General features: G+C 34.2%; 1 protein-coding gene across 3 annotated transcripts in view; it reads right to left on the reverse strand.

The window, feature by feature from the left end:
* LOC127833863 (uncharacterized) overlaps nucleotides 1-26,783 on the reverse strand; it is a 150,271-nt gene that overhangs the window by 21,684 nt on the left and 101,804 nt on the right. For all 3 annotated transcript variants that reach the window (XM_052359350.1, XM_052359348.1, XM_052359349.1), the window contains exons 5-7: nucleotides 19,571-19,641; nucleotides 7,600-7,855; nucleotides 2,863-2,958 (exon numbers count right to left, since the gene is read on the reverse strand). In XM_052359350.1, coding sequence (XP_052215310.1) covers nucleotides 2,863-2,958; nucleotides 7,600-7,855; nucleotides 19,571-19,641 — 423 coding nt within the window. The remainder of the gene's footprint in view (nucleotides 1-2,862; nucleotides 2,959-7,599; nucleotides 7,856-19,570; nucleotides 19,642-26,783) is intronic.

Consider the following 26,783-nt stretch of genomic DNA (forward strand, 5'->3'; position numbering starts at 1 on the left):
AATATTGCATGTGTTAATCGGTTGCATGTCTCCAATCAGACCTGACTGATATATAATCTATATACTACCTCTGACCAAGTTTGGTGAATTCAACTTGAACTAGAGCTTTGTCACTGAATGTGACTTATACCCCCATACCACTTTGACGCAGGATAAAAAGTTGTTTAAAAGTTTCGGATGAATACAATTTGAATTAGAGTCCGGACAAAGTGGCGCCGTTGAAAATGCACTAATTGACCCTATGACCTAGTTCTTGACCCGACATGACCCATATTCGAACTTGACCTAGATATCAACTAGATGCAACTACTGACCAAGTTTGGTAAAGATCGGATGAATACAATTTGAATAAGAGTCCGGACAAAGTGGCGCTGTTGAAAATGGACTAATTGACCCTATGACCTAGTTTTTTACCTGGCATGACCCATATTCGAACTTGGCCTAGATATCAACTAGATGCAACTACTGACCAAGTTTGGTGAAGATAAGATTTATACAATTTGAATTAGAGTCCGGACAAAGTAAAATGCACTAATTGACCCTTTGACCTAGTTTTTGACCCAGCATGACCCATATTCGGACTTGACCTAGATATCAACTAGATGCAACTACTGACCAAGTTTGGTGAAGATCGGATGAATACAATTTGAATTAGAGTCCGGACAAAGTGGCGCCGTTGAAAATGCACTAATTGACCCTATGACCTAGTTTTTGACCCGGCATGACCCATATTCGAACTTGGCCTATATATCAACTAGATGCAACTGCTGACCAAGTTTGGTGAAGATCGGATGAATACAATTTGAAATAGAGTCCGGACAAAGTGGCCCCTTTGAAAATGCACTTATTGACCCTATGACCTAGTTTTTGACCCGGCATGACCCATATTCGAACTTGGCCTAGATATCAACTAGATGCAACTGCTGACCAAGTTTGGTGAAGATCGGATGAATACAATTTGAATTAGAGTCCGGACAAAGTGATGCCTTCCGCCCGCCGCCCGCCGCCCGCCCGCCGCCCGCCCGCCCGCCAAGGGGTTTCACATAATACGTCCCGTATTTTATACGGGCGTATAAAAATTTAAATGAAATAATTCTTTAGGATATTTATTATTATTTTACCCTTTATACGCTTACTGGTATTCTAGATAATCCTAGATGCTGAAATTTCAATATATATGCACTTGTTTATTGCAATAGGTATGTTTAAATTTAAAAAAAAATCAGATAATTCTGTATGATGTAATATAACATAATACAATGTACTCATGAACAATGAGTAGTGGTTATAATGATTGTTTAAACACTTCTTTTGCAACATCATATACAGGCTTGGTAAAAAATGCAAATAATGTGTTCACAATTATTTTTGTGATGCACATAATGTGTTCACAGTTGTGTTTGTGATTCAAATAATATGTTCACAATTAGGTTTGTGATGCAAATAATGATTTCACAGATAAGTGTGATGCAAATAATGTGTTCACAATTCAGTGTGTGATGCAAATTAAGTGTTCACAGTCAAGTTTGTGATGTGAATAATCTGTTCAAACTTACGTGTGTAATGCAAATAATGAGTTCATAATTAAGTTTCTGATGCAAATAATGTGTTCACAGTTGTGTTTGTATTTCAAATAATTGTTTCACCAATAAGTTTGTGATGCAAATAATGTGTTCACAATTAAGTTTGCGATGCAAATAATGTGTTGACAATTAAGTTGGTGATGTAAATAATGGGTTCACAATAAAGTTTTTGATACAATAATCTGTTCACAATTCAATGTGTGATGCAAATAATGTGTTCCCTTATTAGTTTGTGATGCAAATGCAAATAATGGGTTCACAATTAAGTTTTTGATGCAAATAATGTGCTCACAATTTCTTAATCTTGAGTCTTGCTACAACATTAATGGACAAACACCCAATTACTGCTGCAACTCTGCAAACAAAGCTGTACCCTTGATAGCTCTAATTATCAGAATTTTTCTACAGACAATCAATGATCAATTACTCAGAAAAATGTTATGTCACATTTTTATGATTAGAAATATCTCCATTTGCAATTATTTTCCAATAAAATCAATTGCCCGGATTTCCGGATTTTTGGGTAGAAAAACAGTGCAACAATGCTGAACATGATAAAAAAATAATAGGCCATTTATCAGCGCAGCAGTGGAACTTGATATGAGTATAATTGAATTGGATTGTCCTGGGCAATAAATTATGATGGTTAGTAGCCACAGGCATTTTAGATGGTATGTAATCATAATACTAATGGTTTATACGCTGGATTGGCGCTTGATATAGTAAACAGATAAGAGCAACAGAACAATTCAATGTGGTGGTGGATGGTACTGATGATGATGCTGTTGTGGTTGATATTGCTGGAGTTGGTATTGATTGGCTTATGGGTGATGATGATGATGATGATTATGCTGCTGCAGCTGCTGCTGCTACTAATGATGATGATGATGGTGGTTATGATACTGGTTGGGGATAATGAAAATAATGATGATGATATTCATTTAATTTTAATGAACAAATACAGATATTTTGCATGAATTCTTTTTAATTTACTTTCATTACTCTTGTAAAATATTTATTAGAGCACTGCAATATGTAGGGGACCGTATTAGTTAACTCTTTCAGTGCTGTAACCGAATGTTGAAGGTCTTTGCAAACAGTTTGGATCCTGATGAGATGCCACAGAATGTTGCGTCTCATCAGGATCCAAACTGTTTGTTATTCTGATAGTATTCTTTGGAAAAAAAATCGAAGAAAATGCAAATTTTAGAAATTCAGCAGACAACATTTTAGCAGGCGACAAATTTCCCAGCATGCAAAGGGTTAAGACTGTGCCTACCGAGCAGCTGAAGTCTGGTGACAAACACGGAACTGGACTCGGTGCCAATCTGTACATCGCGCAGGCTAGGGTCAGTGGCATAGGACCTCACATGCCCTAAAATAGACAACAAAGTATTTTTATATTCCCTAACATAAACATGTTTGTGTTAAGTTATGTATGTTCAAATGGTAAATAATGATAATAAATGGCACAAATGTATCGAAATAGAGAAAAAAATTGGTTTCTTACGTTATACAGAAACAGAAATGCTAGTCATGAACAATCAATTTAGGTTCTCCTGTTTGAATAGTAAATAATTATGTTTTCCAGGTTTTGGCAGAAAACAATGCACAAATGCTTACACTTATAAGTAGTTACTGTCATTAAAATGTATATGAATCTGTCCAATAATTAAAGTCCATATTTGACAAAAAATACAAACAAATTTAAACCAAGCAAAATGTTTCCAGACAAACAAAAACTACCATTGTTATTATGCATGTGTTTTAAGTCTAAAATCTAAGTTAATTGTCAATTACTTGTGTGATTATGTCACACTTTTAATGCCAATTATTTTCCTATAAATCTCCCAGATTTTCCAAAAATACAAGATATTACAATAAATGGCGAAAACAAACAGTTTTTAGAGGAAAACCATTAATTAGTGTTACAGAATAAACAGACTTTCGTTGTACAGTAGGGCGTTGTTTTTTACACAAAACTATACAAATTGATGTAGGTAGGGCATGATCTTTACACAATGGGCATCTGTATTTGCACAATCCAGGAGCCTATACAAAATTGTTTGTATAGGTCCCTGCACAATCTTTGCCAGATGGTCTGTTTTTATTGCCTTGCACAATTATTGTATGATCACAACAGAATATTTCGGTTTTAGAATTCTTCAAAAGAGATTATAGTCAGGTTAGGTGTATGGATAAAGATCTTTGGACAATGACTGTTATATTATAATATGAATACAAATATTATATATTATATAATATAATATAGAATTATGTGTATCTTTGGCCATGTGATTAAATTAAAAGATCTATAATCATACTTAGTAAATAATATTTTGTTCATTCTTTTGTATAAGTTACTGTAACTTAATATAAAAGTAAGATGAATCAAAAATAAAAAATGATCCATCTTGCCATGGAATGGAGATGTGTATCTTGATTTTAACCCTTTTAGCACTGGAACCGGATTTTAAAGGCCTTTGCAAACAGTTTGGATCCAGATGAGACGTCACAGAACGTGGTGTCTCATCAGGATCCAAACTGTTTGCTATTCTGATAGTATTCTTTGAAAAAAATCGAAGAAAATGCAAATGTTAGAAATTCAGCAGACGACATTTTAGCAGATGACAAATTTCCCAGCATGCAAAGGGTTAAATAAAGCGAAGAATGAAAGAGGTAAGTGCTTTCGAAGAAGAATGACAAGATAATATACAATTTTGACCACAGATAAAGGACCTTACCTTGGCGAAATTTTGTTCATGATTTCATGAACACTTCAAGCCAATCAGGAATTGTTCATGAACCGTTCTCAAAAAGTTCCTGATCTTGCTTCATGAACTTTTGGACATGAACTGTTCTTAAGACACGTTCATGAACAGTTTATGAATTTTTGTTGAACACTTCAAAGTTCATGAACAGTTCTTCATCTAACCATAAATACTTAGTAATGAACATTTCATGAACAATTATTTCTGATGACTTTTCTGAGACAGACTTTGAGGATCCATCATGAATAATTCATGAATTCCTTTGTGCTAGATGTTTCATAAATATTTTTGAAAGTAATATTGAAATGTCTAGCATACTAATCTTGTAGATTTGTGAAACCTGTGAAGTTAGTATGAATATGCATAGTATTTTCACCACTGTAAGTAAGAGTTCTTGACCTGTTCTAGAGAATTTTAAAGAAAATTTGTACAACAATTGTTCAAGAACTGCCTTCAGGAACAGTTCAATAACTTTTTAAGGACTTTCCTGTTCTTGAATTATTATAAAAATATTCTTGAACACTTTAAGAACTTTTTTGAACAACATGTTTCCTTCTGATGTTCTTAAACAGGTCTACACAATGTTTTTGAACATATGATGGACTTTTTAAGAATCCAATATGTTCTTAAAAGAATCTGTCATTGTTCTTGGAAGACTTAAAAGACAAGTTTAAGAACGTTTTAAGGGCATCTTATTTCAAGAACAGTTAAAGATGATATCAAGAACTCAAACATGTACATTGCATTGCTGTTTTTACAAAGGAAGAATATTGTATGCACAGGAAGTTGAAACGGAAGGCACATGGTTTATGTTATATTTGAAAATGTAAGTCTTTAATAAATTACCAGCTGAACTGATCAGCCATTGGTTCCATTTCAAGTTCTTTGGCACTGTAAGTGTAACCATTTCAGGGAAACCATTGATTAGTAAATGATTCTTGAACTGAAAATGAGACTATTCATAATCTTTTCAATACATGAATTATTTATGAACATAAAGTGCAATGTTGTATTATGAAATTTAAAGAATATTATCAAACCACTTGTATCTCAGTTATTAGTGTTATATTTAAATTATTGTTATATGTTGCTATCAATATGTTAAGTGCTAATACAAGACTTGTTTCTTCTTAACCTGACCTGTTTGTTGAGCTTTGGTAACACTTATAATAACCTTTGCATAAATTGACAAATGCTTGTTCATGAACACTTCATGCCACCTCAGTTCATGCACTCTTGAAGAACTATGGTTCATGACCTATTCACTGACAGTCTGTGAACAGAAAATGAGCCATTGAAAGATAGAAGAAAAATGTTCATGAAATGTTCATGAACTGTTCATGAACAGCAAAACCCTGAAGAATTTTTCAAGAATTGTGTTGTTCATGAACTGTTTAAAAAACACTTCATGCCATTGGTGTTCATGAATAGTTCATGAACATTTCATGCCATAATGGTTCAAGAATAGTTCATGAACACTTGATTGCATAAGGGTTCAAGAATAGTTTATGAACACTTCATGCCATTAGGTTTCAAGACTATTTCATGAACACTTCATGCCATTAGTGTTCATGAACAGTTCATGAACTAAAATTTCAAGAACATTTCACAGACTTGGCTTATTTTCTGTTCACTGACTATTCGTGAACAATTCATGAACTCAGTTCATGAACAGTTCATGAACAGTTCACGAATTATTCGTGAACTGCAGAACAACATTTCGCAGATCTAAGGTTAAAAAAAGTCCACAAAAAGCCCCATATACAAAAATATATAAAGGTAATGTTCCATATAATTGTTTACATTATTATGTAGTTCAACATTAAATTAGGTCCTTTCCAGAAATATAAATACTTATTATGTGAGACAATTTGTATACCGCAGTAAGATGCTTGGTTTTAAGCTATTAAATGCAAAATAATGGCCATTTTAAGATCAGCCTCATATTCTGATATGGAAAAGCAGGATCCACTGCATGCCAATGTATGTCTTGTTAATGTACTTTAAAACAGAAAATAATGTGATGGCATTTTTATTGTAAAATACCGAACTGTAAACAGTAGTAATCAATCATGTGTCCACACAGTGCTGAAAGATTCACTGCATATGTCTAAAGAATGCAAGGTTATATTTTATGTTAGCGCGTGTGTATGTTGTCTTTAAAGAGGAATTCGGTTAAGAGACCAAGAAAAGTTTTAAAAAGTTTATAAAGTACACAACATAAGTTAAAGTTTAAAATCTGGAGAATAATGTATTATAAATACATAGTGACTGTTTCTTATTTGTTTATTATTTGGAACAAACATACAAGTAAAATGAGGCTTTATTATCAACTGGCTTATTTGGGAAAACTGGTAAATGCATGTGTGTAACCCTTTCAGTGCGGGAACCGAATTTTGAAGGCCTTTGCAAACAGTTTGGATCCAGATGAGACGCCACAAAACGTGGCGTCTCATCAGGATCCAAACTGTTTGCTATTCGGATAGCATTCTTTGAAAAAAATCGAAGAAAATGCTTATTTTAGAAATTCAGCAGACGACATTTTAGCAGAAGACAAATTTCCCAGCATACAAAGGGTTAAAGTGGCCAATAAGGCTATCAGGGAAAAAACTTTCCCCATTTGTGGATTTTTTGTTTGAGGAAGGTCTCTTCTAAATGATTATCCATTGCTGAAAGTGATGTCGCTAATTAGCTTTGCTCTGGACAGGCTAATTTGGGATGACGCTTTACTAATGCCAATGCATTTAGCCCAGTTTTAAAGAATGCAGCTCCTTTATGAAGTTAGGAAACAGTTATGCTGAACATCCATTAAATGCATCTTTTGACGATTTAAAAGCCTGAAAATCATAAAGCGTTGCAAGGCAAGGATTGAATAATTTGGAGAGTTATGTAATGTTGTCGTTATATTTTGTGATACTATGAGGATTGCTTATTTAAAGTATAAAATACATCACTCATTGTATGAGCAGGAAAGGTCGAGTGGTGTAAGCAATAGACTTTTACTCCAGGGGTCAGTGGTTCAAGCCCAGTGGAGGGTTACTTTTTTTTCTTTCTTTAATTTTATTCTTGGTTTTTTACTGAAGCTTTTTAGATCCAATGTTTACATTTATCAATATAAAGCATTTAATGACAAACTTCAATACATGCTGAAATCTGTGAAAAGGCTCCATTAATGTATTCAAATGAAAATTCAAGGCCAGCAATTAGTCACAACCTTCCTGGGAGAAGTAACAAGCAAAACTTACGTATGTGCTTCTCTTGTGGAACTGATATTCGAAGAGTAGGAATACTGTCATCAGCTATGCCAGTTGTAAATGGGTTCATCACCAGCAGAACGCACATCATCCCAGCAAGGCTAAGAAGCACTAAATATGGTGTCCATGACATAGTGGAGTGTAGCCTGGTGGTGTCCAAGGACTTTGCGACAGGAATCATTTGGGAATTCACAGCTTCGGCTCCAGATTTTGAGGCCAATGAAGGCACATTGTCAGCAGCACAGATCTGAAAGTGGAAAAACAAACTTTATGTTTAATTTAATGATCCATTTTTACAAAAAGATTTAAAAAACTTGAAGTTTAAAGGGGCACCAAAATGGGAAATAGGATAGTCTTATACATTATCTGTTTACACTTTATGTAATAATTTTTCATTGTTGAAAAAAAATCTGGCAAAATAACAAATTCAACAGTACAGTTGATTTTATATTTATTATTTCAATTTCCTTTAAGTTTTTATTTTTTATTTCATTAATCATATCATGTAAAAATAACTATTGACATACGTGAATATGTACTTGAACTGACAAATTCCATATCGATAATCATTGCACATTTTATCACGGAAAAATTTAAGAAAGGAATGAATATCAAAATGTATGTTTGTAATTGGCATTGTAAATGTAATGAAACCGTAAATTTCCTTAATGAATTGATGAAAGCCCCAAACTTTTGTTGGATATTTTCGGCAATTAGTACATTAATCACGAGTCACTAAAATACAAAGACAATTCCTTACACTTTCGACAAACTGATAAATGCATAAAAGAAGCAGGGGGCTACCAATTAGCAATGTGTTAAGTAAACAAACAACTGCAGTAAACTTTCACTTGCCAATATCTCCATAGCGACTGACGAGTCTACTGGTTAGATGTTTATCACGTGACTATCACAGCGTCATGGTGGCCATTTTTTCTATTGAAAGTTGCGGAACAGTTGATTGTTATGATTGAAGTGGTCTTTGTTAGGTATCAAAATGGACATTTGGGAATGTAAAATGGCGGTCCTTGGTCTTTGTTCACAGGTTGGCTTTATTCGCAGGTACAATATATAGTGAAATCGTTCGGGAGGAAATCATTGTGGTCTTTATGGACAGGTGGTCTCTATTAAAAGGTGGTCGCTGGGACAGGTTGGACTGTATATGATTTTTTCTTTTAAACTACAATACTTTTGAATGAAACCATAATTTTTAAAATTTATAAGAAAAAGAAACTTGTAACAAGATGCGTTTGTGAAACACAATGTCCCCCTATATGACATTTGACTTTGAAGGATGACCTTGACCTTGTGAAGGATGATCTTGACCTTTCACCACTCAAAATGTGCAGCTCCATGAGATACACATGCATGCCAAATGTCAATTTGCTATATTCAATATTGCAAAAGTATTCATAAAATAAGCGATTTGGGCCACATATATTTGACCTCTGACCTTGAAGGATGACCTTGACCTTGACCTTTCACCACTCAAATTGTGCAGCTCAATGAGATGCACATGCATGCCAAATATCAAGTTGCTATCTTCAATATTGCAAAAGTATTTATAAACTAAGCGATTTGGGCCACATATATTTGACCTCTGACCTTGAAGGATGACCTTGACCTTGACCTTTCACCACTCAAAATGTGCAGCTCTATAAGATACACATGCATGCCAAATATCAAGTTGCTATCTTCAATATTGCAAAAGTATTCATAAAATGAGCGATTTTGGCCATATATATTTGACCTCTGACCTTGAAGGATGACCTTGACCTTTCACCACTCAAAATGTGCAGCTTCATGAGATACACATGCATGCCAAATATGAAGTTGCTATCTTCAATATAGCAAAAGTTATTGCAAAATGTTAAAGTTGGCACAAACAGACAGACAGACCAACAGACAGACCAACAGACCAACGGACCAGGCAAAAACAATATGTCCCCCACTACTATAGTGGGGGACAGAAAAATACAACAGAAAACAAAGTTTCATCTTATTCTGGAATTTATGACAACAAATGTTTCTAAGTTTAAATAATTATTACAAAACAAAAGGGCCAAGATGGCCCTAGTTCGCTCACCTGAGATGAGTCCGTTCATTCAATCTTTACCAAATGTCAAACTTGACCTAGATATTGTCCAGACAAACATCCTGGTCAAGTTTCATCATTATTTCATCTGCGAGTCATGATCAATGTACCTATGAAGTTTCATGATCCTAGGTGTAAGCATTCTTGAGTTATCATCCGGAAACCATTTTTCTAAGTTGAGTCACCGTGACCTTGACAGCCATTGTGTGAATACGTTTGTTGGTACTGTGACCTTGACCTTTGACCTAGTGACCTGATAATCAATAGGGGTCATCTGCGAGTCATGATCAATATACCTATGAAGTTTCATGAACCTAGGCATAAGCGTTCTTGAGTTATTATCCAGAAACCATTTTACTATTTCAGGTCACAATGACCTTGACCTTTGACCTAGTGACCTGAAAATCAAAAGGGGTCATCTGCGAGTCATGATCATTGTACCTATGAAGTTTCATGATCCTAGGCATAAGCGTTCTTGAGTTATCATCCAGAAACCATTTTACTATTTCAGGTCACCGTGACCTTGACCTTTGACCTAGTGACCTTAAAATCAATAGGGGTTATCTTCGAGTCATGACCATGTACCTACGAAGTTTCATGATTCTAGGCAAAAGCGTTCTTGAGTTATCATCTGGAAACCATTTTACTATTTTGGGTCACCATGACCTTGACCTTTGACCTAGTGACATGAAAATCAATTGGGGTCATCTGCGAATCATGATCAATGTACCTATGAAGTTTCATGATCCTAGGCCTAAGCGTTCTTGAGTTATCATCCCGAAACCATTTTACTATTTCAGGTCATCGTGACCTTGACATTTGACCTAGTGACCTGAAAATCAATATGGGTTATCTGTGCGAGTCATGATCAATGTATCTATGAATTTTCACGATTCTAGGCATAAGCGTTCTTGAGTAATCATCCGGAAACCATTTTCTGCTTTGGGTCACAGTGACCTTGACCTTTGACCTTGTGACCTGAAAATCAATAGGGGTCATCTGCGAGTCATGATCAATATATCTATGAAGTTTCATGATCCTAGGCATAAGCGTTCTTGAGTAATCATCCGGAAACCATTTTCTGCTTTGGGTCACCGTGACCTTGACCTTTGACCTAGTGACCTGAAAATCAATAGGGGTCATCTGCGAGTCATGATCGATGTATCTATGAAGTTTCATGATCCTAGGCATAAGCGTTCTTGAGTTATCATCCGGAAACCATGTTACTATTTTGGGTCATCGTGACCTTGACCTTTGACCTAGTGACCTGAAAATCAATAGGGGTCATCTGCGAGTCATGATCAATGTACCTATGAAGTTTCATGATCCTTGGCATAAGTGCTCTTGAGTTATCATCTTGAAACCATCTGGTGGACTGACGGACCGACATGAGCAAAACCATATACCCCCTCTTCTTCGAAAGGGGCAGGGGGGCATAATGAGAAAACTGCCCCCCCTCCCAGCAGCCATGTTATTCAACTGACCAGAACCATTTTTGAACTCAACTCTCGTATCAAGGAAACAAATGTTCTGAAATTTCATGAAAATTGGGCCAAAAATGTGACTTCTACTGACTGTTCACATGTTTTCACTATATACATATAGAGAAAAGTGCCCCGCCCACTGGCAGCCATGTTTTTTCACTAATCCCAACCATTTTCAAACTAGTCTGAGATATTAATAAAACCAATGTTTTGACCATCTTTCATGATGATTGGGCAAAAATTGTGACTTCTAGAGTGTTTATAAGGTTTCTCTATAGCCAAATAAGGAAAACTGCCCCGTCCACTGGCGGCCATGTTTTTCAACGGATCGGAACCAATTTTGAACTCAACCAAGATATCATTAAGACAAACATTTTGACAAAGTTACATGAAGAATGGGCATGAAATGTGACTTCTACAGTCTGTTTACAAGGTTTTTCTTTTTTTTGACCTAGTGACCTAGTTTTTGACCTGGCACAACCCAGTTTCGGCCGAGATTTCATTGGGACAAAGCTTCTGACCAAGTTTCATGAAGATGGGAAAAGAAATGTGGCCTCTAGAGTGTTTTCGAGCAAATGTTAACGGAGGGAGGTACATATGACGGACAAAAACCGGTCACAAAAGCTCACCTGAGCAATCAGGTGAGCTAAAGAAGTCATGTAGATGTGAATTAACAATACCCTGGTGGAACTTTAACCTTACAATCTGATATAAATGTGGATGCCAACGCTTTGATGGAGTCGAAATAGTTGAACTTAAGATCACAAATGGCAATTTTCACCTGATATTTTTCACGTAAGAATATTCTGTGACGATTCTTTTTAAAGTATAACTTATAAAATCAGAGTAATTTTCATTTGAAAAAAATATAACAAGACTCCCCAGAATTTGTTTTAAACTGGAGTATGTCAAGTTATCAAGGTTTTATCCTATAGTTCCTTTACAGGCCAGTGAGTATTGATTTGCACTAGAAAACCAGAAGTAATTTTAAACAAATATATGGGCCACACTCTGTGAAAAGGGGTTTAATGCATGTGTGTAATGTGTTGTCCCAGATAAGCCTGTGCATTCCGCACAGGCTAATCAGGGATGACACTTTCCGCTTTTATGATATTTTTTGTTTAAAGAAAGTATCTTCTTAGCAAAAATCAAGTTTTTGCGGAAAGTGTCATCCCTGATTAGCCTGTGCGGACTTCACAGGCTAATCTGGGACGACACTTTACACACATGCATTAAACACCTTTTTCAAAGAGCACGTCTCATATTTATAATAATTATTTACAATATTAATTCTGCATCAAAATCATGCATATTTTAATATAACAAATCATCTTGTACAAAAAAAAATTATGAATGTTCTGATACCTTCTACAAGCCAGTCCGTCTGGTATGGTAATCATCACAAAATTATCAAAACTTCATCAGGAAACACATGACATACATGAGCACATTTGGATGAGAAAAATACACATCTCAAGCCAAAAGATTATGGTCAAACAAATATACTTTGATAATCGTGCCAAAACAAATTAATAGTTCTAATTCTACAACTCATTTCTTAGGTTTAGAGAGTATTGCATTAGTTTTAATACAGCACTGAAAATATTACATGAGATTAGAGATTATTGCATTTAATTGTATTCTCATTGTTATACGATCTGCAAGGCATTCTTGTATTTATTAAACATGATACTATTAAGGCAAAACTGGTAACTGCAGCATTTATAAGATTTAATCGTCTTACATAAATCTGTTTGAAATTTGATAACCGCACCATAATAAGTCAAGAAGATTAGTACAATAAGCTGTAATCTGATCAGTATTAATTTTAATTAAGACGACTTTCATGTGTATCTCATTCTAATAGTTTTAACAGCACATATATTTATATGTCGTTCAACTGATAAGTTATTATAATAACACTGTTTATTATACACTTTTTACAATATTTTTTTCTTCCATCTATTATAAAGTAAAGTTTTAAAACACAAATACAATACATTGTAATCCCTGACGCGTTCCCTTTTCTGAATCATACAAGTTCTCAGAACACAGTAGTAGAGTCATTGTCTATCATAGTATTTATTTAGCTGGTGTACATAATAAAATGTACTTTTGACCCAAAGGGTCCTCAACACCATATTGGGATTACTGCATTATATAAGTCCCAATAGAAATCACAAGCAGTTCATGACACATCATACAAAATTACAGCCAAGTCAGTCTATTGCCCACAAGACAGTCCTAAATTATACCCAAGCATTAGCATAAAAAAGAATACAATTGAATCTGACCACTCGAGGGTTTCTCCTTTTTCATCTAATGTTCACATCATTTCAGATATAATTCCTGATAAGTCTAGACCAATAAGGTCCAAAACATTATTGCTTGTCAAGTGTAGGTGGAAGCATTTATCAGGAATTAGTCAGTAATGCTAATAGTAACCTACATTTCAAGTGCTGAAGTGCAAAGCTATGTGTTGCTGATATAGAAATGCTCAGTGGACACAACAGTTTCATGCATAATGTTGATTGCTGCACATTTATATGTATCAGGATGAGTTTAATATAACATTGTTTAACATTTATGTCCACTTTTCATGCCATCAACTAATCATCTTTTTTTAAGTAACACAAAAGCGAGTGTTAGGGAATTTTTACACCAAAATACTGGTAACATAAAACCATGAACTGCACACTACTCTACTAAACCCCTATGTATACAATTCTGACATAAAAATATAGGCAGAATAGAGACTCTGATACACCAAAAACAGTGCACCAAATTTTACTTTGTTATATAATAATGTTTCACCTACAGGTACTTAAATACAATTTACCAGTCTCTATCATACAGAAAAGTGAATTAGTTGTTTTCAAGTCCATCTTAATAAACTTCCATGAAGCCAGCTTTGCTCCCAAAACAATTCACTGATCAATTTGAAAAACTGCATGTTGCTTCCTTTGGGTACAATTTGTCAATTGGGGGCTAAATCATTGGATGGAGGTAAAATTGTCTTTGGCATTATTGCAGAAACCTATACCCAATATTAGACCCAACCATGCTATAGACAGTCCCCAGCCATGCATTGGGTATTCTCTCAAATTACTTACAAAAAAATGACCGAAGTGTATGAATGCTGAGTAAAAAAATCTTGGTATTCCTCTTAACCCTTTGCATGCTGGGAAATTTGTCGTCTGCTAAAATGTCGTCTGCAGAATTTCTAACATTAGCAATTTTTTCTATTTTTTTTCAAAGAATACTATCAGAATAGCGAACAGTTTGGATCCTGATGAGACGCCACGTTCTGTGGCGTCTCATCTGGATCCAAACTGTTTGCAAAGGCCTTTAAAATTTGGTTCCTGCACTGAAAGGGTTAAAAGACGCTATATTTCTCAACGTCACAACATTTCTTGTAGGACATTTTTGGACTTTTTGCACATTTTGGGAAGGGTCCAGGCCCTTTTTGATTTGGATTAATTTCAGCGTTTCGACTCAAATTGCAGGGAACTGGGTTTTCTTTTGTTGTTTTGTTCTCCCAAATACTATAAAAAAAAAGTGTCTTACATTATTACAAATCCTACAAACAAATTACAATAATGTTAATATTTTTAAATATAAAATCTCAGATCACAATAAATGGAAGGCAGGCAGTCTATTTCCAGCAATAATTTGAATAATTATGTCCTAAGCTCAAAAGTTTATTTAAAATGTCTTTTACACACAACATAAATTTAATATGGCTAAACTAAGATAAATTGGACTTAAAGTTGGAATTTTGAACTTCTAGGTCTGACTTCAGAAACTTAATGTTGATATGCATTAGGGCTGTACCATTCAATGTGCAGTGACCTTAAAGGCAGTTTCACTGACCTTTCGTACGCAGACTTTGCAATAACTACTGTTTCACTAACTTAAATCTTCTTAATATACTTGGATCCTGATTGAACTTAGAAGCTGCTTAAATATAGACACAAATATGATCTGTTACAAAAGCTTAATAACATACTATTAAGTAAGGTCTTTGCCTTTAAAATGGACAGACTTTTATCTTTTGAGGGATTTTAATGTACTTAATTAGCCATTATAATGACAATTAGACATTTCTAGTATCATTATGCTGAGTTGTATAACCGTTAATATTTGATCGATATCAATCACAGTAGCTTTTAAGGGACTGCAACCACGATTGACTGGTATGTTACATTACTTGAAAAAAAGTTCATATTTTCAGTATATTCGGTAATAATGTACCCAGTAAAATTTATTACCGAATATACTGAAAATATGAAGACTTTTTTCAAATAATGTAATATACCAGTCGTGATATTTTAATCAATATAAACTAATAATTGTAAAAAAATACGGTACTTTAGAACTTTTCATTTTTCGTCAATCGCAGTTGACGGTCCCTTTAAAGATAAATTCAGGTAATCACTCATGCAAATAATTAAATTTATAGGAATTCCTCCCTTATACTATGGAAAAAGAATACCTTGTGCAATGCCATCTTCACTGTGATTAAAGACATTACCTTACCATTTTAATAAAAAATATTCATATGTTAATATTGTTTTTGAAAAAATAATAAAATGCCAGTTGATTTTTCCTCTTTGGAGCCCTCGAAATATCGACCCGTTCCCCTCGAAAAGTTTTTTCCCATATCCAAAATTTATATGATAATGCACAATTTAAGTATGATAAACACAAACATGTCAATGGCATTATTGCCATTTCAAAACTAAAAGGATACTTTGTCTCGGAAAAGAAACCTAGAAAGTGCTAGTGAATTGCAGCTCAGTCGATTTGCAAAGAAAACATATTAAAAGTTTTCCTTTGAAAATGGTATATGTCAAGCTTGGTTTGATTCATGTCTTAGTCTGTGCATTGTTCAGATTCATTTGCATATCCGGTGCTTTATTCTGTTTGTCACGCCACACAATATATAGCAATGGCATGTAACTGCTTGCATTGATACCGGTAAACAATTTTTTATTTTATGTTTTTATTTAAAGATATTTATATACTAAAATGAATTATCAAAAATAACAAAGTGTGTGTGTGTGTATAAAAAAAACAAACATGCTTGAATTTTCTCAGAAAAACAATCTTTTGAGATATTTGTCCAATATTGCCAAAAAAGTATGTTTCAACTAACATATTTTTCTGTGCATAATTTTTATCATTGTAAATTGAATTTTTCAAAAATATCAAAAACTTAACAGTTAATACAAACACACACAATTTATGGTCGTCACAAAAAAAATGTGGGGGGGGGGAGGAAACAAACAATTAACTGTTGTTCTTATTTTTAACCTATATGCCCCCTTTAATATGCAGACATCAAGATCAGCTTCCTATTAATCCATATTTCTAGACAGAATCATTCTTGAGTGTCAGTTGAGCTGGATTATGAAAGCAGGGAGATGAAATTCCAACCAATCAATCCAAAAGTAAGACATGTTTTCATTACGGATCTGTCAGAAGTAATGTATTATGCACAATTGCTTATTTATTTAATATGCAACACACAAAAAGACAAACATTAAACCGTGCAAACTTTGTTATTGTATTTCATATTAGTGGAAAATAAGGATGTATTGCTTGACAAAAGGAAGAATGGTCTTTATAGTGATTATTCTAGATTGTAATAAACCTTCTACAAAAAATACATTCATTGAAGGGTCACTCCAATTGGATTATCCCTTTACAACTTAGATACGTATTTTGATGTGTTTGAAGTCTCTTAGAAAGTTATATTTAATTGAAAACCTTTCTAACTAGATTCAAGTTCTAAGGCTTCATTTCCAACCCTTAGATATGTAACATAACGCACATTTAATAATCGAAATTTGTTCCAAATTTCATACAATCTTAAATAGGCAGTCACCTAGATCAACATTTCAGTAGTCTCGAGTTATCAAACGTCAATAAGTACCGGGCACGAATATTTGCTTACCTTATGTGTCAATCTTCAGTCAATTCCTTATATATTCGTTATGTGTCCATTGCATACGTCATATTTATGTTGCAGACACGTGACTTTACAAACGGCCAATCAGAATTGCACATGTTAAATCAACTTTACGTTGCAGACACATGACTTTACTAACGGCCAATCAGAATTGCACACGTTAAATCAACTTCTGTTTTTGTTAGTAAATAGTCAGTCTGATGCATGCAGCTGAACATAGAAGGCGTATTATTGCTTGCTGTCTTGAGCGAGGCCCATTGTGGGCTTTTGCATTTTACCTTGAATTTGACAAACATTTGAAAACGTTGTGTTGTGTTAATACGCAGATATAAAACACAAACAAATTAAATTTAACTTTCCAAGGGACTGCAAATGTGTCAAAATACTTATATAAGTTAAGTAAAGGGTTAACATAGTCACTTCCTGTAGGTCAGTGTGAGGTCAATCTATGAAAGCTATCCCTTGGGGATTTCTTTTGTAAGGAAGTCAGGGACATTTGCCACATTAGAGGATGTCTTTTCACTCTGTATTCAATCAGGTTTATAATTATAAACATTTAAAACCAAAATGGAGTAGCAGTCTTTTAGTTTTGGCAGTAAGGTAAAAGTTAAATAGCAGTTTCATGAAATTATATTTTAAAATGATTTAAGCAGATACATGGGAATGAACTAGATCTGTTGTGGCCAAACTTATTTTTTTATGTGCCAGTTTGGAAAGCAAATGAGTCTCCTCATGAAAGTTTTGAAGAGTTGGCAAATAACAAATCATTCATTGCATTGCTCATTATTCCAAGAGTGGTCCATGCCAGATTCATTTCATGGCTAGTTGACTAAGAACAAACAGGCGTGATGAGTTAACAAGTGCTTTTAGCACCTCCAGGAGTACCATGGCCATGGGCCTCCTGCAGATGAATGGATAATAATGTGATTAATCTTGGAAACATATACAAAAGGTTATACCTTATCTTTTCTTCCCTAATAGTCTGTATTGCAATTATGCCTAATTTAATAAAAAAAACTTAATGCAAATTAGGCATATTTTTTTACAGATCATACATTAATGATATTAACAAACATGCAATCCAACTCTTAAAGTGTTTCTTTAACATTTGAGTTTTAAAACTGCATTTAAGTATATAGTTTACCTAGCTGGACACTTCAAAATTGACTATATTACAAAATTCATATAGGGAAATAATTCATTAAAACAGACGTGTGTTTTTATTTGCCTTTTTTTCTAATTACGTAGCAAATATCCAATTAGAATACCCACTAATGAAGCTTAACCATTTCAATGGGGCGTCGTTTGCAAATGAAGTTATCACATTTAAGTATAATTATTTCTTGCTAAAAATAACGTAGTACAAATTTTTTGTACCAAACCTGAACTCAAATTTCTCTGGCAAATTTGCGTTCATTAGTTTGAGAGAAGTTTTTAAATAATAAAGGTATGGTATGGATTTTTCATCAGCACTAGGGTGTAAGACTTGATGAATTACATTCACATACTGCCTGCGATTAATGATTGAATATTTATGTCAAACAGGTAATGTTATTAGCAAACATTTGCTGAAAATTCACCCAGTAGCTGACTACAGCAAAGTATGTGAAAGGTTTTTGTTAACAATGAGTGGATGATGTGTTTTTAACCAATTTATGCCTTAAGTGGATTGGATCAATTTATTTCCAAAATTAGGGATTTCTAGTATATTCATTTCTATATTTAGAATATTTTTTACAGAAATTCCTTTAAGCAAACAGCGCAGACCCAGATGAGAATATGCGGCGTCTTATCTGGGTCTACGCTGTTTGCCAAAGCCTTTTTGCTAGACGCTAGGCATAAATGGGTTTAACTTTCAGATCTGTTCCATTTAAACAGGTACTTAAATTATAAACATCATGTGATAAAAAATACATGGCGGAGAGGAAACATGCAATGAAAATTCATAACGAAGAAGAAGTGTTTGTAACTGGTGTTTCTTTTATAATGCTCCATCTAGATCCAAATCAGCATTTTAATTTGTTTGGTAACCAATGTCTGAACAATACAATCAATAACAAAAATTGCTTAAAATACCAACTGATGATAAAGAAGTTCATTGGTTGGTATGGGTAACTATTGAATCTGTTCGTTACAAAGGTAATGTTGAACATAAAATGACATACAAAACTTGACATAACAAAACTGACTAAAAAGTATTGGTCTTACAGACCAACATTTTATGAAAATAGGAAGGTCCAATTAAACACAAAAACTGCCGGACTAAAAGCTTTAGGCTTGTTGAAACACTCTTGATTCCTTTTCATGGAAACAGTACTTGGTGTCTTTGGGAGATGTTAAGAACGTTACCACAGTGGGGATCGAACCCATGACATGCTTTAATACGCTTTGCTTACATATAGTACTTACCAGGTTGTTCAAGCAGTCACGAGGTTTTGGATCCCCAGTACAATGTGTGGAACCATCCTTTCCAGGGACATCTGAAAATAAAGAATGATGATTGCAAAGATGAACCAGTATGCAAAAAACACACTAAAAATATGCGTTACATTCTGAGAAAACTGGACATAGTGCATATGCGTAAAGTGTCGTTCCAGATTAGCCTGTGCAGTCCGCACAGGCTAATCAGGGACGACACTTCCCGCTTTCTTGGTATTTTTTGTTTAAAGGAAGTCTCTTCTACACGAAAATCCAGTTAAGGCGGAAAGTGTCGTTCCTGATTAGCCTGTGCGGACTGCACATGATAATCTGGGACGACACTTTACGCACATGCATTAAACCCAGTTTTCTCAGAACGCAACTCATATAGCGATAATGAAAGCATGTTTTATACAATACAAAATGGCATTTAAATGTCAATCTGAGAGAACTTCCTTTACTTGCTTGTTTTATGTTGTTTTAATGGGTTATTGCAAATTTGAAATAAGTTTAGTTATAATGATATATTGTTTGTCAAGATCCATTGATTTAGAATAGATTTCAAGATTGTTTTGGAATAAGGAAGATAAACAATTTTTCATATTAGTATCACATTATACATTCATAAATATGTACTGTAATAAAATCATTTCAATTTTGTTGTTTGAACGATATAATGATGATTGATAAGCAGCATATTTTATCTTCATGTTGGTTAATCTTGTATGCCAATAATTGGTTATTGTCCCAAAAACAGATCTTAATAACAGAGTCTCCATATTTATAGCACCCCATGCACTTCAGCTGTCCATTGATGGGAAAAACTCCCATGTATTATTATCCCTAGAAAATTCCACAAGACACATTTGCATGAATGAAAACAGTTCTAATGTGCATTCAAACAACACTTAGTCATTAGCAACTCAAATAAAATGACCATTAACAAAGTACCTGACCATTCTTGGCATTTCCTACAAGTGTTAATGGATACTTAAAAACAATTTAAGTGAAACCCAAGATAACTGTGGATGAACCCAAAGCCATATGAATGCAATTCCATGATGAAAGTGGTATGTCTGTCAACTGTTTGATTTGCAGAGCCTATGCATATGTGTTATTGTGATGATTATGGTGTCTGTTCATGTATATTGTTGCACTCCTTTTGTGATACAGGCAATCAAATATTCAAATGTTTGGAAACAACATAGATACCCATTTTGTTTGATAAATGTATGTAATATAAATAGTAATAAGTATTTCTAAGTTTAAATGTTCTTTTGCTTTTTGCTTGTATGAATGATTCTTTAATGAACTCAAAAGTTTTTATTATTTTTCCTTGGTATCTAGTTTAACGGTTTCCTAGGTGTTGTAACTAACTTACACTTTCCCCGTAGGCCAGTAAATTATATAATTGCCCTTCTTAAATCTGAGGAAGATGGGCAATTACTGTTACAATAATTTCATGAAAAATCATCACACAAGTTATGTTGCATGACTGTGAATGTTTTATTTACTTTTTTGTAAATTTGTGACAAAAAGTTGGAGAATTGTAATGTTTTAATCAATGAAAGCAAATGCAGTCTTTAGGAATCAAAGGACAGTTGTAAAATAATCAATATCAGAGCTATTTTAATTCATCTTCGGAAATATTACCATATGCAAGTAAAACAATATCTGTGTCAGATACCTAAATAATTATCTAACTGAGTTAGTTAACATCTCTCACAGACTGTAATTAGGCTTTTATTGCCAGAGTATCTTCCTGAAGAATGCCTAATGCAGCATGTAATCAAAGGTCAACTGGAAATATCCTCTCAACATCTCTCTGAAACCAATCAGTTGCATTAATTCCCAATCACCTTTGCTCTGTAATTCGATAATGTAAAACAAGAATGATAAAGTAGGTTAATTTCAATACTCCTGAACTTTTGTAAGCGCTAGTGGATGTTTCTCAGGTACTATTCAAAATGACTTTGATGTTACATAGGGACATAGCTCTCACTGAAGTCATGTGATTCAATATGATGTTTTATTGCAACTGTTACTGTATAAAATAACATTAATTCCTCAGTGCCAGATTGATTATCATTTCTACGTTTAGTTTAGTTTCAGTTTAAACCTATTGATTTTAGCTTGATTGTATCAAAAGCCTAAGGTTTATTTGAAACGCTCTTGAGTCCCTATTCTGGGGCTTAATAACCAATCCATGGTATCTATGGGGCAGATCTTAAGAACGCTCCCACAGTGGGGAGCAAACCCATGACCTCCTTGTCGCTTAAGGCGGATACCATATCCCCTATGCCATGGCAACCCTCTAGATTTTCTAGGTTTCAAAGTAAGTACAGACAACTCAGCAACAGATTTGGTAAACTGCCACATGCATTGTTAAAAAAATACCATCTCAAAGTCTGATTTTTGGATGTCTGATAGTAATTCTGTCCTCTCTAATTTAGCTGACATTCATTTGTTTCCGCAGGGGTTTCCGCTGTCAAATGATTTTTACACAACTCCCTGGGACATTTATGTTAGAATTGAATTTGCTTGACATGTCATGACAATAATACTGCACACACAGACATACTTCAAGGTATCGTTCACAGATTTACAGTGGTCACAAACAATACCTTCCACCCTATGCCTCATCTTGTAAAAAGTATAGCAACTGTTGAAAACAAAGTCACACGTTAGATTGCTGAGCATGATGATATAGACAGTTCAAAACTTTGCTGCATCTCAGATCTGAGATACAGTTTGTCATTTGTAACATAAGACGACACAATCAACTCATGCACATCTTCATATCATATGGAACAATCCCTGCACTTTGAATCATGCTCTTTGAAAAGTAAAGAAGACAGATGGACGGAAAGAAATCTATGCGAAGACAACAGAAAGAAGGACCACTTGCAAATATTGACCATATTAAGATGCCTTCAAGACACCAACATGCATTGGCATTCTTACAACAACTATTGCCGCTTTAAAAAACCTTACTTTTTTTGGTAAATGTAAAGACACCAGCTGTTGTGACAGAGGTATTTAAGTCCCTGTGGAGAACTTCGTTTGATTTATCAGCTCATATATTGTCTTCTCTTGATTAATTAAGATGTGCTTTAAAGCTAGGCACTGCATGACAGAAGTAATTTCTACAGCCAAGTGTGGTGTACGACACTGTTATTTAGCTATTTACATCAACATCAATTACCAATGAAGAATTAGTATAGTTGAGGTAATTTTTTAAGAGCTTTGTTTCTTCTTATCCAAAAGAGTATATGTTTTCTCTACAGCATGTTTTTGAAGCTCAAATATTACAACTGCATGGGATTCAGTCAATCTTAGGATGAAAATATTTAAGGTTGTATCACTTTACTTTGATGTTGATTTAAATGTTTCTGCCCTCTGACCAGGAGGTTCTAGGGGTTCAATCCCTGCTCTGAGGGACCAGCATCATCAGAATCTTTCAAAGGATTGGTGACACAGATTTATATCAAGGCCTCGTTCAAACTAACTGTTTTCAGAGTAGCTGTCTTACTTTTATTGACCTGTATTGACCTATATTAACGTGTATTAACAGCCAATCAAATGTGAGTGGAATTTCCCACCAATAGGCCTGAATCAATACATTATACATACATGCCATACGTCCCGGATTGTCCGGGACAGTCCCGGAAATGAAGAACTTGTCCTGCTGTCCCGGAAATCTGTCAAATGTCCCGGAATTTACAAAATCCATATATACATGTACCTTATCTTATGCTTAACTGCACCTCGAATCTGTGTATATCTGCAGCGTCTCCATGACAATGCCTACCCAAATAGGCAGACGTGCAGACTACGCTACGTGTCAAAATTGATCAATTAACAGGGGTCCTGTTATCATATCGATTGTCTCACGTTCGCGGTAAAACCGAAAAGGCGGCATTGTATAATGTAGTTGTTAATGGACTTTACTCTACTACGTCATTATTTCCCGCTTTTATTGTGATTGGTTGTATGTATTGTGAATTGATTTGAGTTGACGATCTAACGGTACTGTAGTGTTGTATTTTTTATTATATAAATGTTATACATGAATAAAGACGTATCAACAACTACGCATTACACACCGGTCTTAATAACAATAACGCAGTGACGTCACCATCTATGTTTAGAACGCTTACACTGAAAACACGTGGCTTGTATCAAGTAACAGAAGTAGTAATGTTTAATTTGACGTTAAAAGATCAAGTGTATTTCGGATAGGTTTTCGAACTTTTGCAATTGACGATGCGAAACAAAAAACGTACCAAAATGCATATGTCTATTAATATCGCTACATTTTATACATGTCCCGGAAAATCGGCAAAAGTCCCGGACAATTTAATTCAATGTCCCGGAATTGGTCTGAAAAATTATGGCATGTATGACATTATATATCCAATATGTTGTATATTGTGAACATACTAGTATTTATATTATATAAGTGCAAAAATGTTCATTGCAAATGTAATATGTACTATGCATTGATTGAAAGAGGTGTAAATATGCATTACTTGTACACATACAATGTAAGATACAACATAACACACATTTTATGTGGTGGATAAGGGAACAACAACAAAAACATAAGAAACAACAAGGGTTTATCCCATTTAAGCCTAGGGGACTCTCCCATCCTTTTAAATGGATCAATTTATTTCCAAAATTAGGGATGTCTAGTATATTTATTTCTATATTTAGAATATTTCTTACAGAAATTCCTTTAAGCAAACAGCGCAGACCCAGATAAGACACCGCATCTGGGTCTACGCTGTTTGCCAAGGCCTTTTTTCTAGACGCTAGGCATAAATGGGTTAACCTTTGTTTTCAGTTAAATTTAGAAATTTAAATTTTCAACCTAAGATTATTTTCAAAATCAGGATATACACTCAATATTGTGTTTTTTTAAAAGTTAATTGTATTGTTTACTCTACACAATTGTTTAATTTAACAATCTGCACATGTTTATTTCATGTTTTCCAATTAACATCTGGCACACTATCTCAGGGTACAGCCCACAAATCCTGGAAGACAACTGCAAGTGTTGCATGGGAAATAAACAAGAGTGCTTCAAAGAGTTTTATGTGCACAGAAATGTAATTGATATCTCATTTATGATGATTGAATTAATTGTTTTCCTTATTACTACTTTCAAACACATGTAGGAGGGTTTATGAAGTTATATATGTATAGACAGCTGTTTATGTGTAAATAAATACAATGCAACAAATACTAAAATCATGGAAGATAACATTTAACTCTTTCAGTGCGGGAACCGAATTTTGAAGGCCTGTGCAAACAGTTTGGATCCAGATGAGACGCCGCAGAACGTGGCGTCTCATCAGGATCCAAACTGTTTGCTATTCTGATAGTATTCTTTGAATAAAAATTGCACACAGATTTAACTATTTCAAAGTGTTACTAAGCTCTCTAAAAATGACAGAATCCCCAAAAAAGATCTGTGTCTTTTTTTTTTTTTGTAATATTCGGGTACGATTTTAAAATTGACATGAGGAAAGTACCGTAAAAATGCAGTCATAAGTCGAGATTTTTTTCCTCAAAAATTTGATTAAATTTACAGTCTCGACTTATGAGGTCGTCCATGAAAAATAATGATGACATTCTACTTAGATCGATCCCCGCGGAAATGGTTAAAGTTGTTGTTGTATAGAAAACTTGTTGAAATGCGACACACAAAATTTCCTCTTTTAGCTGATACTTACCAATTAATATAATCACAGTTTGCCGCAACATTTCCCTCGTTTTTATTTTTATAATTTAATCCAAAGTTTTCATGTAAGCAGGTGTTTTTTTTTACAACTGAAAGTGTAAACAAAAGATCGAGTCATTTTAAAAGTAGCGAGAATTGGCAACGTGGGTGAATTGACAGTTTGACGTCATCAAAGGAAAGCCGCTTCCTGTCAAGAAGCCATAAAGCATCACCCTTCTCGCCGATAAAATAAAATTTCTTTAATTTGTGAAGCAACATGTTTAACCAATCGCGAGTTTGTTATTCACTGGCAATCGTCCAATTATGTTTGAGCATGTGCATAGCTCCGCCTTTGAAACTGTTATGTAGAACCAAGGTGGAGTTAGCGGTCTATTGGTTATGTCAATCATTGTCATAAAAACTTGTTTACAGAGGAACTAAGCAATTGTTTTGATAGTCAGATTAAACGTACAAAGATTTGATTACAGTGATCACAGTGTGTCATCGGATTATAAGTTTGTGGATTATTACTAGCATGGACAATTTAGTGCAAACTTTATAATAATAATTTATAATTTTGACTAACACATTTGATTTGTGAAAATGCCTCGAAAACGCCAATGCCATGCGTATGACAATACGTTTAAAATACGTGTGATAGAATTTGAAGATCAATCAATTAATAAAAGTGCTGCTGAACGCGAGTTTGGTGTGTCGTATTTCGTTGATGTGTAAATTACGATGTAAATGTATATAAGTTCTGTTTTCCTATGTTTGTTTTTTTTGTTTTTATGTGGTTCATTATGATTTGCTTGTCTATATTTTCATATATTATTTTCGATTTCATAAATATATATTGATTCCTATTGATTATATTAAAAAAAGTACATAATACACGTGTTCGCTATGTCTACGTCCCACAGTGCTATACTGACATCATGGTCTATGTATAGAATAAAAACTTCCCGTACATTTAAAATTGCGTCTGTTTATGAAATTCTTGCACGAATAATTTTTGACTCGACTTATGACTTGGACATACTCAAAATCTCCGATTTTCGTATCATTTTTTTACCCCCCAACTTATGAGCGGGTAGACTTATGACTGCATTTTTACAGTAGTTTTGGGGGATTTTTATACCATAACCAACCTGTATGTTGCAATTTATATGTACATATTTATTTTACATCATCAACACTCAATTTAAAAAAACTGGCAAAAAACAACAACTAGAAATTGGAAAACAAAAAGATCATCATCAAAGTGTCTGGTATTGATGGCAGGATTTTCTGAGAGCTGAGTTTCCAGAAAATCCTGCCATCAATACCAGACACTTTGATGATGATCTTTTATTATTTTCATTAATGAGGGTTACCGTTGTGGCAAAATTTAATACTTAAGTTTTGAAAACTGGAAAAGATTAAAACAAGATCTGCATTGTTTGCGTAGTCGGTGTTTGTGTGACTGTAGAAGTT

This window comes from Dreissena polymorpha, chromosome 6 (assembly GCF_020536995.1).
Source record: "Dreissena polymorpha isolate Duluth1 chromosome 6, UMN_Dpol_1.0, whole genome shotgun sequence".
Taxonomy (NCBI): Eukaryota; Metazoa; Mollusca; class Bivalvia; order Myida; family Dreissenidae; genus Dreissena; species Dreissena polymorpha.